The sequence below is a fragment of the Canis lupus genome, chromosome 16, assembly GCF_048164855.1.
Source record: "Canis lupus baileyi chromosome 16, mCanLup2.hap1, whole genome shotgun sequence".
Lineage (NCBI taxonomy): Eukaryota > Metazoa > Chordata > Mammalia > Carnivora > Canidae > Canis > Canis lupus.
The window spans coordinates 59,821,339-59,838,739 of NC_132853.1; the positions used below are offsets into that span (position 1 = coordinate 59,821,339).

The 17,401-nt window shown below is 51.3% G+C and overlaps 1 protein-coding gene across 4 annotated transcripts in view; it reads left to right on the forward strand.

Annotated features, from left to right (window-relative positions):
- RPTOR (regulatory associated protein of MTOR complex 1) overlaps positions 1-17,401 on the forward strand; it is a 333,077-nt gene that overhangs the window by 149,726 nt on the left and 165,950 nt on the right. For all 4 annotated transcript variants that reach the window (XM_072781924.1, XM_072781925.1, XM_072781923.1 and 1 more), the window contains exon 6: positions 13,794-13,969. In XM_072781924.1, coding sequence (XP_072638025.1) covers positions 13,794-13,969 — 176 coding nt within the window. The remainder of the gene's footprint in view (positions 1-13,793; positions 13,970-17,401) is intronic.

Genomic DNA, 17,401 nt, shown 5'->3' on the forward strand with positions numbered 1-17,401 from the left:
TCTGAAGTGGCAAATAGATGGCAGTGCAAAGTCATACCATATGTTTTATAATTAGTTCTGACTTTTATCTTCCTTCTTTTTTTTTTAATTACAGTGTAGATAAGTCTTGTGTTTTGCCATCACACTTACTATGATTGGCTATTGTTCAGTTGGTCTCTTGTATAAACAGCGGAAATTAAAATGATAAAATTGGCTCCCAGCTAATATCTTAATGTTTGTTTTAGTCATATTATGATGTGCTGCACAAACAGAAATCCTATATAGCCTCTTAGCTTGGTTCTTTTACATAATTCTTACGCACTCTGCAGTTGGTCACATTCTTTGTCAACTTACAATACGTCGTAATGGCTTTTTTGGGTAGATGATGACGTGTGAGTTGAAAGAAGTTGGCAGGTGAAATGGTTGTGCCAACATTTTTTTTAGAAGGATAGCTCCATGCATGGAGCCTGATATGGGATTCGATCCCGGATCTCCAGGATCACGCCCTGGGTTGAAGGCGGCGCTAAACTCCTGAGCCACCTGGGCTGCCCGTTGTGCCAACATTTAAAAGGTAGAGGGTGAAAGTGATCGCACAGAACACATGACAATTGTTACTCGGACCGGAGAACCTCCAAGGTGCTAATGTTAGCACAGGTGTGACAGGAGTATGTTTGGAGGGGTGGCCGTCGTCTTTCACATTCTCTGTGGCCTTGCCTCATGGCAGGACCAGGAGATTCCCCCGAGGAGCACTGTTGGTACAGCAGGAGGCGCCCCCCGGAAAGCACAGCAAAAATTACTGGTCACGACTAGAACCGCATGGTGGCCAGGAAAACACATTGTCTATCACTCAGTCATCTTCTGTACATTTTTCATGTTGCTTTGTAATTTGAACGTGAGAGAGAGTCTCTGCTTTCAATGTTCTTTCTAATATAAGCATTTTTATTATTACCAAATTAGCATACGGTTAGTGCCAACATTTAAAATGTGCTATGGGGCAGCCCCGGTGGCTCAGCGGTTTAGCGCCACCTTCAACCCAGGGTGTGATCCCCAGGGTCCCAGGATCAAGTCCCACATCGGGCTCCCTGCATGGAGCCTGCTTCTCCCTCTGCCTGTGTCTCTGCCTCTCTCTCTCTCTCTCTCTCTCTCTCTCTCTCTCCTCTCTGAATAAATAAATAAAATCTTAAAAAAAATAAATAAAAATAAAAGGTGTTATGGGCCAGCGATGGTGGAGCCGTCCCTGCCGCACGTACCCCGCCAGGGCTCTGCTCCTGAAGGGAACCTCTTTTGTTCCTCTAGTGAGTATCTGCAGGTGGAGACAATGTGCTTGCACTGGTGCTTCTTGATTCTAAAACATGGCAAATGTCAAAAACTCGAGGACTTGATTACAATTCACTGAGCGGCTGAATTGGGTGCTGTGGTTCCCATTTTATAATAGTTTTTGTTTGTTTCTTTGATTTTCCTGGAGACTTTCTCATTTCTTCTTGTCTTCGATCTTTCACATTTCCTGGGTTCCCAGAGTTGCAGGGATTGCGTGGCATCCCCCCAGCTGCTCCTTGTTGGCGTGGCTGTCCTGAAGGCGCCTCCAGGAGCTGCCATCCTGGGGTCTCCCTTCACTGCCTGCTGGGTGCAGCCGCCATTTCCCAGGCCCCACCTTGGCCTCTTTCTTGGTTTTCCTCCTGGTTCTGCCAGGGCACACCCTCCAGGCCAAAGCTGAGGAAGGATGGGTGGGGTAACCTTTCTCAGCCCTTCACTGAGTATCTACATCTGGATGCTTCTAGCGGGAAGGGATGGGACAGCTCTCTGCCAGTTTCTAAACCTGCAGCAGCTTGTCAGGAAGGTCTGTGGGGCGCTCCACGCCTTGTTCATGGTGCTGTCAGTGCCCTGGCCACTCTTACTCTCTGCTCTGGCACCCGCAGCTGCTGGTGTTCTCTCCTGCCGGCTACAGGACACCCGTCGGTGAGGCAGGGCCAGCACATCTGCCAAGTGGCCTTCCCTTTTTATCTGTGGCTGGCCCTGGGTGACTTGGGGTGCGAGTACTGGACGACCTGGGTGTGAATGTAGCCGTGTGGTGTGTGTGTGCAAGGCCTACAAGGCACCTGGGCATGGCAGTGGGTGTGGTGGTGGGCACAGTAACGCCCCTCGTTCCCCAGAGACACAAAGCCTGCGTCCTGAACACGGTCTTCAGGGACTGTGACTGGTGCACGGCTGTTCCTAGGTGGCCAGCGGGGAGCATGTCTTCTCCATACCAGGACTGTCCTGTACCGCTCCATCCACCTCTCTGCGGCCTCCTCTCCTCTTCCTGCCTGCTGGTGCTCTGCGACACTCTTCTTGTGATGCCTCCAAGCCGGTCCCTCATCTGCCCTCCGTCCTCTGCTCACTATTGTCCAGCCCATGGCTGCTGGCCTGCCTGGCACCCCGGCTTGCAGAGACCTGTTGTGTGGACCCTCGTTTCCACAGTGACAGACTCGCTCCTTTAGCACTGCTGAATCCACAGTGATGGAACCACCCTGTTTCCTGTTGGTGATCCTGTGTATGAACTGAACGTGATGCAGCATTGTCACGCGTGCATCTTAGCAACTACATTTTACGTCACAGTTAAACTAAGAACTTCTGACAAGAAAGGACTAACCGCAGACTCTTCATGTCTCTTCAGAACTTGTTAAATGTGCATTTTATAGAACTGTAGGTAACGGTTCTGAGGTCTCACGGTCCTGACAGCACATCAGGTGGATGCCCATGGCCTTCACAGCCCAGTCTGCAGTCTGTGCCAGGGTCCTGCTTGTGTTGCGGTGCCCGTGGGTGATGCCTAACACTGCAGGCTAGTTCCCAGCGTGCCTGCAGAGAGGCGCGGGTCCTGACTACTGTTGACTGCGAGGAGTCTGCGTGTGTGGATGTGTGATGTTCTCTGAGCACTTGGCATGGGGACATGGGGTACTGCTGCTGGCAGCGGCTTGAGGCGCATCCGGCTTCATCGTTCTGGTGCAGCTGCTTCATTCCAGCTGCAGAGCTGTCACCTGTAGGTAGCAGAGAAATGAGAAGTCAGTTACACTGTAGCTGTGTTCATGTTCTCCTTTAGGTTTTAAATGATGCTACTCTGTGGGCTTGCAAATAGCATCCCCCCTCTTCTCTGCATTACGTCCATTGCCCCATGTGCTAAATCTTCTGTTAGGTTTATGTAGATTGTTCTTTTCTATGCTGGAGGTGGGTGATGACACTGAGCTGTCTCCCATGTTGAAGAATGAAGCTCCCATGCATTTGCAGGCGGGAATTCTCAGCTGGGGAAGTGGCCGGGGGCTCAGGGGTCTGGCTGCAGGTGTAGTTACCATGCAGGAGCCATCCCATTTCCTGGGATGTCAGCTGCCTCACTAGCTGCCCTGCTTTGCCCCAGGTGCATCAGTAACTCTTTTTAGCAAAGAAAACCTGAGTGCTTTCTGGGGAGGAGTGGTGAGGCTCATAGCAGGGCACCTGGCTCCAGGCACATGGGTGAGCAGTGGCTGTCCGATGACCCATCTTCAGGTGACACTGGTCTTCCAGTCCACACACACACTCCAGGCTGTGCCCGGTGATCGCCCTTCGCCTCTTGCTTCTCTGCACACATTCTAGACGGTTTCGTTCCCTCTTTTTAGTAAAGACTGGTCAAGTTCACTCATCGATACCTTATACTTTCTGTATAATAAGCAGTAAGAATTCACAATAGGAAAGGTTTTCAAAACTAATAGTGATAAGAAATGTATAATGTACTTGATATTCTTGCACACACACACAAAACAGAATAGGGTTTCATTTGTAATTTAAGAAGAAATATTACCATTTCGACTGTTTATAGAAGAGAGAATGTGGGTTTAATCTAAAAACAAATACAGCAGAAGCCCCTTTAATTGGGATCCAACTGGCTGGGGAGAAGAAAGCCATCCTTTATGGAAATAAAAGACCCAGAGGGACAGCTGGCCCCTAGTGGGCTTTAGGGGGCTGCTATGCTGACCAGAAAACATAACAGCTCGTGGAAAAGCCGTGGTAAGAAAGCAGCCTCTAGAGCACCAGGACTGTCACTGCGAGTGGGAGTGGGCACCGGGCAGCGAAGGTCCATGGTAGGTGGGAAGGTGGCCTCAGGGGAGGTGCAGAGCAGGGCTGGGCTCCCCATGCCAGGGCCACTGCTGCTGGCTCATCTTAGGTGGGCACAGCTCCCTTTTATTTGTGCCACATGTTCTGTTGCAGAGCATTTTACAATTCATCCCATTGTCCGCCTGTGCAACAGAAAGAACTCGATCAGCCCCCAGACTCTGCTGGACTGGCTCATAGGGAACCCTGAGATCTCTTCCGTCAGCTGCTGTTATAGTTCCCTGCCTGTAATCTGACTGCTCAGGGAGGAAGAGAAGTGATTTTTCTGCATGAAACGTTTTGGAGCTCTCATGGCTGATGGTACAGGGTGGACCCGTGGGCTAGTAGCGTGTGTTGCAGTTCATCACCTTTCAGGGCATAACTGCCCCTCTGCTTCCTTGCAAACACTTCCTGGGGCCCGCGGCGTCCTCAGCTGACCACACGCAGCCGAGTGTTACCGGGTAATCGGACAGCAAGGTGTATGTTGTCTTGCAGTATCTGTTCTACTGGTGTCCTCGGCTGTAATTTAGATATGTTATGTAAACCTGTCAAGGGCGCCTCAATTGAGGTAGACATTCAGGAAATATTTACAATTGTGGTCACATAAGTGCATTCACATCTGAATAAACTACCTTTAATTGTCTTCTTTTGATATGTTCATGATTCATTGAATGTGTTTGGATTTTGATTAACTTCCATCAAATTTAAAAAGAAACAAAGAAAAAGTGATTAATCCAGATTCATGAATATAAAGTACAAATTGCAGCCATCATGAAACTGAGAGTGTCTCCAAAGATAAATCTAGAGCTTAATCATTTTATCTAACTTCATCTGTTTTAAAATACACCAGGATGTGCTCAGTATTCTAGAGCCCAGATCCTGGCTGGTGCTCTGGGTTGTGGTGCAGGCCGGTCTGCATGGCCCGTCCGCTCTCATGGGGCATCTCCCCACCACCAGCCCGGCCCAGAGCCAGAGGACACTAAGGTAATGGCCAGATACGCTCTCTTGCAAAGACCCTGGCGGCATAGGGCAGCAGAGCCTCTGTGGCAGCGTTTCTCTGTCTGTATTAACCAGGTAAACACAGAGCCACGCAGGGGGAGCAGGGTGGGTGGGAGGCTGCCACCCACATGGAGGACGGGACCCCCCACACAGGTGGTGTCTTGCACACACAGCTCAGAGGCCAGGAGACGTGCTCACCCCCCTGCTCCCCAGCTGTGTGCCGTAACAGTCCATGCAGTATGGCTCAGGGAGGAAGGCATGCGGATGCAGCAGAGGGAACGAAACTGTGTTGTTTTGGAGACAAGACAGTCATCTGTGTTGAAATGTCAATCCTAAGGATCTAATTGACAATTACTGAACACTGGACCACCAGCAGCAAATATACATCCTTGTCAAGGGTCGTGGGACATTCCTTAAAATAGAGCATGTCCTGGGTCATAACGCAGGCCTCAACAAATATGAAATAATTGAAGTTGCAGAGTATGTTCTTCAACCCAAGTAGAATCACCTAGAAGTCAGTGATAGGAAGATAGCAGAAAAACGTTGGAGTAAAATTAACAACACATAAATGATGGGTCAGAGGTTCCTACTTGCCTGAGTCCGTTTGGGCTACTGTAACGGAACAGCATAGGCCGGGGGCTTGTGATAGACAGAAATGCACATCTCACAATTCCGGAGGCTGGAGTCCTAGGTGAAGGCGCCAGCGTGGGCTGGTGGGGGCCTTCTCCCTGTGTTCTTGCTCGATGGAAGGGGCTTCTCTGACCAGGCACTGGCCCCACTCCTGAGGCCTTCACTCGAGGGCCCCACCTCCCAGAACCACAGCCACAGCGCTACCTCAGGAAGCTACGGGAGGAGAACCACATGAACCCGGAGCAGCCAAAGAAAGACCAGAGTGGCTGTAAGAGCAGAGATCACTGGCATTGAAAACAGAGAAAGAGAAAACCCAGGAAGCAGAAAGCTGCTTCTCAGGAATCATCAATAGCACAGATAAATCTCTAGCAAGACCAACACACAGGGGAGGAGGGAAGAATCCGGATCCTGCAGCCATTAAAAGAACAGTACAGGAATACTGTGGATAACTTCGCACTCAGGAATTCGACAGCTTCCAAATATGGACCAGTTCCTGCAGAACCACAAACAGAAGCCCAGCCCAAGATGCGATACATCATGTGAACAGTCTAATAACCACTAAAGAAACTGAATTTGTAATTTAACAGTTCCTGAAAAGGAAGTCTCCAGGCCCAGGTGGTTTCACTGGAGAATTGCACCAAACATCTGAAGAAGCATTCATACCAGGGGGGTGCACAAAGCTTGCCCAGAAGGTGGAAAAAGGAGGGAATTTTGTTACCCTGCTGTGGAAGGGGACCCACAGGACAAAAGGGAAAAACAAAACACCGCAAACCACTCTCACACACTTAGATGTAGAAATCCTCAAGCAAATAATAGATTGGTTCTAGTAATCTCTGAAAGTAATTATACTCGATGACTGAGTGGGATTATTCCTGACATGCAAGTCTGGCTTAATTTAAAAAAGAAACAACAATGAATGGGACTCACCACCCCAATAGACTAGAGAAGAAAGACCATGTGATCAGTTGATGCAAAAAAAAAAAAAAAAAAAAAATTGACAAAATCCAGCATGTTTCCATGTTAAAAACATAATACCTCTTAGGGATGCCTGGATGGCTCAGCAGTTGAGTGTCTGCCTTTGGCTCAGGGTGTGATCCCGGGGTTCTGGGATCGAGTCCCACATTGGGTTCCCTGTGAGGAGCCTACTTCTCCCTCTGCCTGTGGATCGAGTCCCACATTGGGTTCCCTGTGAGGAGCCTACTTCTCCCTCTGCCTGTGTCTCTGCGTCTCTCGTAAATAAATAAATAAATAAATAAATAAATAAATAAATAAATATCTTTGAGCGGGGAAAAAACCTCTTAGCAAACTAGGGAAAGCGGAGAATGTCTTCAGCTGGACGGAGAGCCTCTCTGTCCTCGTACTCATGGTAAGAGACTGTTTCCCCCCAAGATCAGCAACGAGGCAGGACTGTCTGCTCCCAGCATTCTTACTGCATGTGATGTTGGCAGGCCTGGCCAGCAGCAGACGGTAGGAGGAGATCATCCCTTCCAGGGAGATGAGAGCAAAACCACAGTGAGGCACGCTTCACACTCACCAGGACATCTAGAATAGAAAAGAAGGGTGATTCTCAGAGCTGGCAAGGACATGGGGGACTCAGGAGCCCTCACGTGCTGGCGGGAGCGCAAGGTGTGGCGGCCGCTTGGAACAGAGCCTGCTGGCTCCTCACCTGTTACACTGGGAGCCGCGGTGCAACCCAGTGATTCGACTCCCGGCTTGTACCCAAGAGAGTTGAAAACATATGTTCACACAGACACGTGCACACACGTGTTCATAGCAGCACTATTCGCAAAGCCAAATGGAAATTCTCTTCTTGAAGTAGAAGGCTGCAGGATTCCTCGGCACCCCCTTTCCTTTGGCTGCTGACCGTGTAGGAGTCACTGGGGGTAGAATTTGGTTGCAGATTCGAACTAAGCATCCTCACTGAGGTACAGAATGGTTCTAGAGCATGTTAAAGACTGTTCAGTCGCTAACAGCTAGAAGACTTCGCACAGTGGAAGGTCCATTCGGAGGAGCTCCCCGGGTGATGGTGACAAACGTGCTACAAAGAGGCTCTTTTCTGCCTTTGACAGGCAGCTCGAGGGCTCCGGGGCGTCAGGGAGGCCTTCATCCAACAAGACTGACTCCTGGTCTCCTGGACAGCTGGTGGCCCCCAGCTGTGGGTACCAGGGGCTGTGACATTGCTATTTAGTATTTGATAAGATGCAAACTTATGTACGTTACTGATGAGAAATTCCTGCTGCTTTTACCTGCTGGTTTTAGGACAGTGTCACATGATAGAGGCTGCATCGCTCTGAAAGGAGCTGGGTCAGCAGTACACGGAGTCCTTGACGGACCTCAGTCTCTCTGCACTTTGCAAGGTGTCCATAGTAAGCAGGCGTCTTTGAGTTGAGCACAGGAGTTGCTGTAACCAAAACCAATTACCAAGTCAATGTTATTCTCACAAGTTCATCTTTTACAGGCCCCTGAAGTTACCAGTACTTTCATCTCTTTATAGAGGTGTCTTGTGCATGTGTATGCCTTGGGAAAAAGAAGCAGTGTGATGTCAGTTTTCATGGAGAAAATGAGAGACGCGGGCGTGCCCCCGGCGGCCCCTGCAGCAGTGCTTTCTGAGATGAGTGTTTCCTGGCCCTCACGAGCTCCGCGTGACCTACACGCGTGGGACATGGAGCAGATGTCTCTGTTGGATCTGCTTGCTGTGTATCACATCTCCAGAGTTTTCTGGACCCTTCCCAAATCCTCCAGAAGGCTCTAGTGAGCTTTGAAACTTGAGATTGTTTCATGTGTTTGAGTCTCTAGATTCCCCAGAAGAAACCCCCTTGGGTGAAGGTGCGTGTTGGGTGATGCTGGCGCTGCTCTTGCGGGTGTCTGGGCGGCTTTTCAGAGTTCCCTGAGTTGCCGGTAGTTACCATACATGCAGGCTGTTTCCAAAGAGTGAGTTCGATTAAAAGGTCAGTACGAAACCAATTAAATAATGTGTAGGAAATACCTCATCCATTAAGATAGGTATTTGTCTTTCTAGGTTAGCCCGTCTGAAAAATAGTGATTCGTTGGTGGAATCCTTGGCCTTGAATGCCATTTTTTAATGTAAATGTTAGCATCCTACTTATCCCTAAAGCAGAGTTTTCACCTGCCTTCTGTGTGCCTGGCAGTATGGTGGGAAGGAAGGGCCCCTGACCAAATGCTTCCTACTGAACAGGTGATGCCAGGTCACTGCAGCTCATGTGCAGCTAGACCACCTGGTCCCCGTTGATACGATGATGATGTGCTGCAAGAGGCTTGTGAAGAAGTCGGGGTTTCTGTCAATGCCATTTTGAGTTGGGAACTTAGTTTCTAGCAGCTGTATTTGGAGTAAGGCTGTTTCTCCACGTACCTGCCATTTCCTCCTTCAGCGTCCATGGAATGCCTCCTGTACCAGGACTTTGGAGGCTTTGGGCCAAATGCCAGTGAGGCCCAGGGTGCAGACTGCACAACCTTGCCCCTTGTGGACCGGACAGGACAGACTCCTGCACGCTTACGGGAGGCCTTGTAAAACCCACCGAACTGTGCCATGGTGGCCAGCGTGTGAACCACCCACCTCTTTACCTCCCTGTGGGGCCTGTGTGTGCCACGTGGGTGACCTTGGTGTGACAAAGTGCTGCACTCCCAAGGGGCGTGAGATTTCAGACACTCCGTGGAAAAAGCAAGGGTGGAAGAGGCACAGGGTCTGTGCTTGTGGCCAGGGGGCCTGCTGGTCCATTCTCAGCTCCATCAGAGAGGAATCTTTTTTTTTTTTTTTTTTTTTTTAGTAGGTGTTTTAATTATTTTATTGTTAATTTCATTTCTTTTTTTTTCTTCTTTTTTTTAATTTATTTTTTATTGGTGTTCAATTTACCAACATACAGAATAACCCCCAGTGCCCATCACCCATTCACTCCCACCCCCCCCCACCCTCCTCCCCTTCTACCACCCCTAGTTCATTTCCCAGAGTTAGGAGTCTTTATGTTCTGTCTCCCTTTCTGATATTTCCCACACATTTCTTCTCCCTTCACTTATATTCCCTTTCACTATTATTTATATTCCCCAAATGAATGAGAACATATAATGTTTGTTCTTCTCCGATTGACTTACTTCACTCAGCATAATACCCTCCAGTTCCATCCACGTTGAAGCAAATGGTGGGTATTTGTCATTTCTAATGGCTGAGTAATATTCCATTGTATACAGAAACCACATCTTCTTTATCCATTCATCTTTCCTTGGACACCGAGGCTCCTTCCACAGTTTGGCTATTGTGGACATTGCTGCTATGAACATCGGGGTGCAGGTGTCCCGGCGTTTCATTGCATCTGTATCTTTGGGGTAAATCCCCAGCAGTGCAATTGCTGGGTCGTAGGGCAGATCTATTTTTAACTGTTTGAGGAACCTCCACACAGTTTTCCAGAGTGGCTGCACCAGTTCACATTCCCACCAACAGTGTAAGAGGGTTCCCTTTTCTCCGCATCCTCTCCAACATTTGTGGTTTCCTGCCTTGTTAATTTTCACCATTCTCCCTGGTGTGAGGTGGGATCTCATTGTGGTTTTGATTTGTATTTCCCTGATGGCAGGTGATGCAGAGCATTTTCTCATGTGCTTGTTGGCCATGTCTATGTCTTCCTCTGTGAAATTTCTCTTCATGTCTTTTGCCCATTTCATGATTGGATTGTTTGTTTCTTTGCTGTTGAGTTTAATAAGTTCTTTATAGATCTTGGAAACTAGCCCTTTATCTGATACGTCATTTGCAAATATCTTCTCCCATTCTGTAGGTTGTCTTTTAGTTTTGTTGACTGTATCCTTTGCTGTGCAAAAGCTTCAGAGAGGAATCTTAACGTGGAAACAAATCAGAAACCAGAAAGCTCAAACTCAGGAACCTCTAGGATTTCTCCTGTGAAAACAGACTTCTCTCTGAAATGGAAAATAAGAATGTGGAATCTATTTTGTCCATAATGGCCGCGTCTTCCCCGCGAAGTTCAGCCCTGTTCACATTCTCTATGCGGGCACTGGTGCTCCTGAAAGCCTGCCGCGCACCAGACTCCAGAGGTTTGCAGGCCTGGCAGCCGGTTCTGGGGCAGTCTCCCATGCCAGCAGGTGCTCTGCTGACTGGCTGAGCTGAGTGTGGGATGCGAGGGGAGGATTCGGGTGTGACTCTGCTGTGTTATTTATTTTGATCCAGTGAGGGGTGGGTGGACAGGGAGGACCTCAGGCAGCCTGCTCCGTGCAGAACCTGACATAGGGCTTGGTCACATGATCCTGAGATCACATCCTGAGCTCAAGCCACCCAGGTGTCCCTGTTTGCTTCAAAAACCCCAGTCTTGGGACACCTGGGTGGCTCAGTGGTTGAGCGTCTGCCTTTGGTTCAGGGTGTGACCCCGGGGTCCCGGGATTGAGTCTTACATCGGGCTCCCCGCAAGGAGCCTGCTTCTCCCTCTACCTGTGTCTCTGCCTCTCTCTGTGTGTCTCTCATGAATAAATAAATAAAATCTTAAAAAACAAAAAACGGGGGATCCCTGGGTGGCTTAGCGGTTTAGCGCCTGCCTTCATCCCAGGGCCTGATCCTGGAGACCCGGGATCAAGTTTCATGTCAGTCTCCCTGCATGGAGCCTGCTTCTCCCTCTGCCTGTCTCTCTCTCTCTCTCTCTCTCTCTCATAAAAAAATAAATAAAATCTTTTAAAAAAAAAATAAAAAGTTTAAAAAACAAAAAACCTAGTCTCTGGTGATGGCTGCACAGTGTGAGTGTACTCGGTGCCACTGAGCTGTATTCTCAAAATGGTTGAAATGGTAAACTTCATGTTACCTGTATTTTACCACCATTACAAAAAACCCATTCCTCTAAAAGTTGTGGTTTTTTATTAAAAAGTTTAAGTATTTTTTATTATTTAGTAGAATTTGGCATCCTGGGCTCAATGCTCCTGATGTAGGATGGGTTGTCAGTAAAACTACACCATTTACTACCTTCCATTTCCATTTGAGAGTAAGAACCAGGTTTGCTCAGCGGTAGTAATTACACCTCACGTCATCCGCGTGTTGCACACGAGCAGGTGAAGATGGCTCTGCCTGCATTTAGTCTGAATGCCCTGCACCTGGCTGGCAAAGCCCCCCAGAGCACCCTGCCCGTGTCCCGGGCTGGGGGTGTCGGCCGGGTCCGGAGGGGCGGTGCAGCCTGGAACCGGGAGCAGCCTGTTGGGTGACCCTGGCACTGACCGAGGGGTGGGTAGCACATGCCATTCCTTGGGGGCTCTGCTCTCTCATCGTGGAGGATCTCTAAGAGTGGAAGCAAAACTTACTTCATGGGGCCGTTTTAAAAAGCACATGAGCTAGTAACTGGGAAAGAGCTCGGAGGAAGGTCGACCACTGTCGACAACCTCACGGCGGTTGTTCGTGAGGAGCAGACACGGAGTCACACCCCGCGGGTGCAGGCCTGACACAAAGCGGCCGGCGGTGGTCGCCGTGTTGTGCCTTCCTGCCCCTGGCGGAGCCCTGATGGTCCAGAGGGAGAGGAAGGGGGCCGGCCGCGCTGGGGCTTGTAACCCAAGGGTCCCTTCCCGTGGCCCACACGCTCCACCATCGTTGTCCCTGGCCCTGGGGCCCCGTGACTGCGGGCAGGATGATGCTGTCACCGCGTTTCGTTTCTGGGGACGGACACCACCTGCGTTCGGGCCCCCGACTAATAGCTGTCCTTCCAGGTGGGTCATGGCTGTTTGTAGATGAGCCGGTGACCCGGTCCTGGAAGCTGTGTGGGCCCACGCAACCAGCATTTTCTGGGTTTTAATTTTCATTATTTTTGTTACCTGTTGCCCTGCCACACCGGCCCACAGGGCAGCTGATGTGTGGGAGACTCAGAGCCCCTTCGCAGTCGACATGACTCATCCGCTCACCCTCTGCTGCCATTGTGCTGTCCCCGGGGGACAGCTCTCTGCTCCGTGCCCCTGCTGGGCCCAGCGCCCCGCTAGACACCCTTCCCCCAGAGCCGCTGCGGGGCAGGCAGACCAGGGTGGGGCCCTGGCACATTCATCCTTCATCTTTCTGAAAGGGGCAGCAGAACCACTGGTGGGTGACGGGATGACCAGATTGCCACACGAGTGCAGCGCTGGTGATGTGTGTCGCTGGGAGGGGTCCCAGGCCACGTGCCGGGAAAAGGGGCTCGGGGCATGAGGCTCCCAACTTCGGTGAATTCTGCTGATTTTCAGAACGGCACACCCTCAATGTAGAGGAACCAGTGTGATCCCTGTCTTCCTAAACCTTGGATGTCCCCCACGCTTTACTTCCAGGGCCCCTACGACCACTCTCAGTGAGGAAATATCCCTGCTTCAAAGAGAAATTAAATTCTGCGTTAAAACAGAAGAGCCCTCCTCCCTGGTTACAGAGTTAATACACACTTGTTAGCAGGGTGTTTTGAAATGTCTGCTGAAGCTCGCGGAACATGGAAGCAGCTGGGTGGCCACGGGGCAGTGAGCCTCCGTGTGTCTCCAGCCTCCCCCTGCTGTGGTTCTGCCGTCAGCTGTTTGGTGGTGGCCGCTGTCTATACCCTGAACATCCTCCCGTGTCAGCACACCAAAATACGTCACGCTGGACTAAAGACTAGAGTTTATTTTTAACTTTTTAAAAGATTTTATTTATTTATTTATTCATGAGAGACAGAGAGGCAGAGACACAGGCAGAGGGAGAAGCAGGCCCCATGCAGGGAATGGATGTGGGACCCGATCCCAGGACCCCAGGAATACGACCTGAGCCAAAAGCAGACACTCAGTCGCTGAGCCACCTGGGTGCCCCAAAGACTGAAGTTTAAAATAAACACGAAGACCCAATATGAGACTCCGAGGGAAATACTGCTTAAACGTTGGTATAATCACAGTGCAAGGAGGGACCTTAACACAGAAAACACTTGAGAGAACTTACAGGCGGAGACCCGCCTGGCGGTGTCGGGGAGGAACCTTGGTAAGGGGCGCAAGGCCGTGTGGCAGGAGGGCGTGCAGCCTGCGTGTGAGTCTTTTCGTTCGGGGTTGCGTTTCCAGCCAACGCTGCAGTCGTCCATGACCACTAAGCCACACTCTCTTCCTGTTCTTCCCTGCAGGTCGCTGCCATTAACCCAAACCACCCACTCGCGCAGATGCCCCTGCCTCCGTCCATGAAGAACTGCATTCAGCTGGCGGCCTGTGAGGCCAACGAGCTCCTGCCCATGATCCCCGACCTCCCGGCCGACCTGTTCACGTCGTGCCTCACCACCCCCATCAAAATTGCCCTGCGCTGGTAAGTGGCTCCTGCCGCCGTGACTGGGGCTCCCCAGGGGGCCCCGGTGGCATGGATCCCAGGGATCGACCTGGGCTTTACAGACCCGACTGATGGGCGCAAACTCAGCATCCTGAGGCTCGGGCTTTACTCACGGAGAATTAAAGAAGGGCTCTCCCTTTTGGGCCAGTGGCATGTTCATTTGTCGTTGTGTGATTCCCCAGAACACCCTCTCCCGACCTGCCAGCTGTGAGCGTGGCCTAAGCAGCGGCATTGGTCATCCTGGAGCTCAGGCCGTCGTGACAAGGAGAGCCCTTTGATCCCGAGCTAGAGTGGAACCTTAATCTTTCAGTTTATTCGTGGCAGTAAAACGAACTGTGATCCTTTCCTCCTCCACTCTTTGTGGCAGTCCAGTGCTGTCGAGAACACGATTGAGGAAATGGGTGGGATGCTCCAAACTGTAGAATTTGCCTTAATGACCCTGCATCAGTGGCAGGACCCACCATGGAACGCATGAGCTCTGTCCTCCAAATCCATGTTTCTGCTGCAGACTACCATACCGCCTTTATTCTCTACTTTTCCATTTTATGTTTTGCCAAAAATCTTCTGGGAGGCAGCTGGGAGAGGAATACATGTCGAGGAGGGGCAGGAGAAGCTCTGGGGGACATTTTCCAGGGTTGTTTACCAGGGCGGCCTGACACACAAACGCACAAGCCCAGAGAAGCAGCCGGAGACAAGGGTGGACTCTGGGGTAGCGCAGTGATGGGCTCCTGGGGAGACCCCCGAGAGCCCGAGCTGCTTGCTTGGACCGAAGCTGGGACTTGCTGCCTTGCCTCTGCAGCAGTGTTTCCACTCAGCAGTGCCCTGGGTGAGAGGTTAACGGTGCTGGGCTGGCTGAGCAGCACCCCTCTGCCACTCCCACCCTCGTCCCCAAAGCCCAGGGAGAGCATCCTGTGGGGCGACTTACCCCTAAGCAGTGAGCGCAGGGAGAGAGCTGCCCAGAGGGGCTGGCAAAGGGGTGACCCACTGTGCCCCTCAGCAGCCTGGGCTCATCCCCCAGCTGACCTGGGCCAGGGCCTGCCTAGGGATGTGCCCCCCTGTGCCCCGAGAAGCAGAAGTCAACGCTGAGGGCATAGCCAGCACAGAAAAACACTACAGAACGGCCACCAGCAAGTGTGTGCACACGATAGAGAAATGAAGGGAGGAAGATGCTAGAAGCAAGAGGCAGGACTGCAAAGCAGGAATACACAGACGCGGCCAGTGGAGCCGCAGGAAGAAGGAACACGGATTTGCGGCAGAGGAGGGCAGCTGCAGCCTGGATCAAGCTGGAAGGGGACGTTGAGGAGCTCAGAGCAGCAGCACGGGGCACGGAGAACAGGACAGAAGGACAGGCAACTCAGAGAGATGGACTCTCCCGCCTGCAGGGAGAGGTCGGCAGAGGTGCTGCTTCCTCAGGGTCACACATCCACATTCCTGGGACGTGGGGAAGAGGCCGAAGCTCAGGCCGAGGGACGCCCACCTGCCAGGAGGACTCATGGCTTCTGCCGTCTTCCATCTCCCCTCTGGTGCAGCTCGTTGAGGGTGGGTCTTCACTCCCTGGGTGGTTTGTGAATTTTCTTGGTAACTGCCCACAGTGCTTGGTGGCCATCGGCAACCCTTATAGGTCCATTGGACGTGACCACAGGAAGACCACTGGTCCAGAGGACTCAGGAGTTCACTCATTCTGTTCATTGTCTGCAAGATAATTTACTCAATCCCACTGTGTACTTCAGACCTACGCCCAGCACTGTAGGAGATGCACAGAAGCGTGTGCCCTCCCAGGTCCACAGTCTAGCTGAGGAGACAAGCTGTGGCCTGAAAATTAATGATGTATGTGGGAGCTCAACACAAGGCAGAAGGCGTCTGAGCGTTGCACGCAACGCGTGGTCAGGACTGAACATGTACATGCACCAGAGGCTCTCATGTTCCCAGGGACAGGGACACTCTGATGGCTGAGGGCTTGCGAGAGAACGTCGTGGAGGAGTCTCAGCCCAGCGGGAGCCCAGCAGGTGGCAGGGTTTGAAGAGCAGCACAGACAGGCGGCACATGGCACGGGCGGTGCCAGGGGTAACACCCGTGTCTGAGAAGAGTGAACGCGTGCATCAGCCTGATCCCATAGGAAGATGTGGGAAGGGGTGAAGGCCAGGGGTGGCCCGTGGCCCATGTGGGTGTTCTGGGTGCTGAGCCACCGACCTTGACTTGGAGGACTGGTGGGGAGAACCTGGATGGTGTCTACGCGGGCACGTGACCAAGAGCAGTGTTGTAGGGAGATAGTCCACGAAATGATGGTGTGGCTGTACCCAGGCCCTTCCACAGCCTGATCTGGTTGCCACCTGGTCGCAGGCTGGAGTGGGAAGGTGGGAATCTGTGGGCAGGAGCCCCCACAGTGGAGCAGGCAGTCCCTCCAGGACTTCCTGCCCCACCCGCTTCCTGCCCCAACCCCAGAATGACGCTGCGAGGGCCAAGTGGGTTCCGTGCCTCCACCCACCCTGGGCTGGGGATGGCTAGGCAGGCCTCTCATGGAGCGTTTGTCCAGGCTTTAGGGCAGCTGAGTGGAGACACAGGAGGGAGGGAGAAGAGAAGCCACAAAGAGCCTGAAAGGGAATCTGGGCCGCACACCCTTCACCCTCGCTCCCGCACACCTGCCCCCAACGCAGTGAGTGGATGTTCCTCGCCTGCGTCTCTGGCCCTCTCTTTTCCATCTTGGTCAGGAGGGATGTGGCGTCCACTAGAAAAGCTGCTTTCCCTCAGACGCCAGTAAGCTCTTGAGAATTCTAGAGTGGGTCCCTGCCCTCTGACCGGGGAGTGGACTGTCACCCTACCACGACATGATGCCTTATCTCAGGAGCTGCCTGAGATCGTTTTTGGAGTCAGGCTGTGATGAAAACTTGTAAAAGTAAGTGTTTAGCAGGACACATTGTGAAAAACAACTCAAAGGAACACGGTCACCATCAGGTGGACGTTGGTGTCAAAAGGCCAGAGCTGCACCTGGTGGTCATCAGATGACCGTCATCTGACCTGGGCGGGAGGCTCTCCTACAGTAAACCGCCACACTGAGGAGCTGGAATTAGATCGAACAGAACCGTTGCTACGCTGTCCTTAGCCGATGATTGTGATAAACCATAATCGTCAGGAGCCTGGTCGAGTGAAACATGCGCTTGTGTATATCTAACAGCTGAGTTAGAAACCACTTTTCTGAGATGCAGAAAGGGAAACTGGTACGTAGTACTCATTAAATTGTTAGGGTTCAGGTTTTGTTTTTTCATTTAGAAAGTTAGTATTTTCCAGCTTAAAGTAGAATATACATTCTTTGTAGAGGCCAACTAAAAAAAGCAAAAAGAAGAAAAGATTATTCAAGATTTTATCACAATCAGTGATAACTCTTTGGTGTATTGCCTGTCAGTCTGTTTTTCT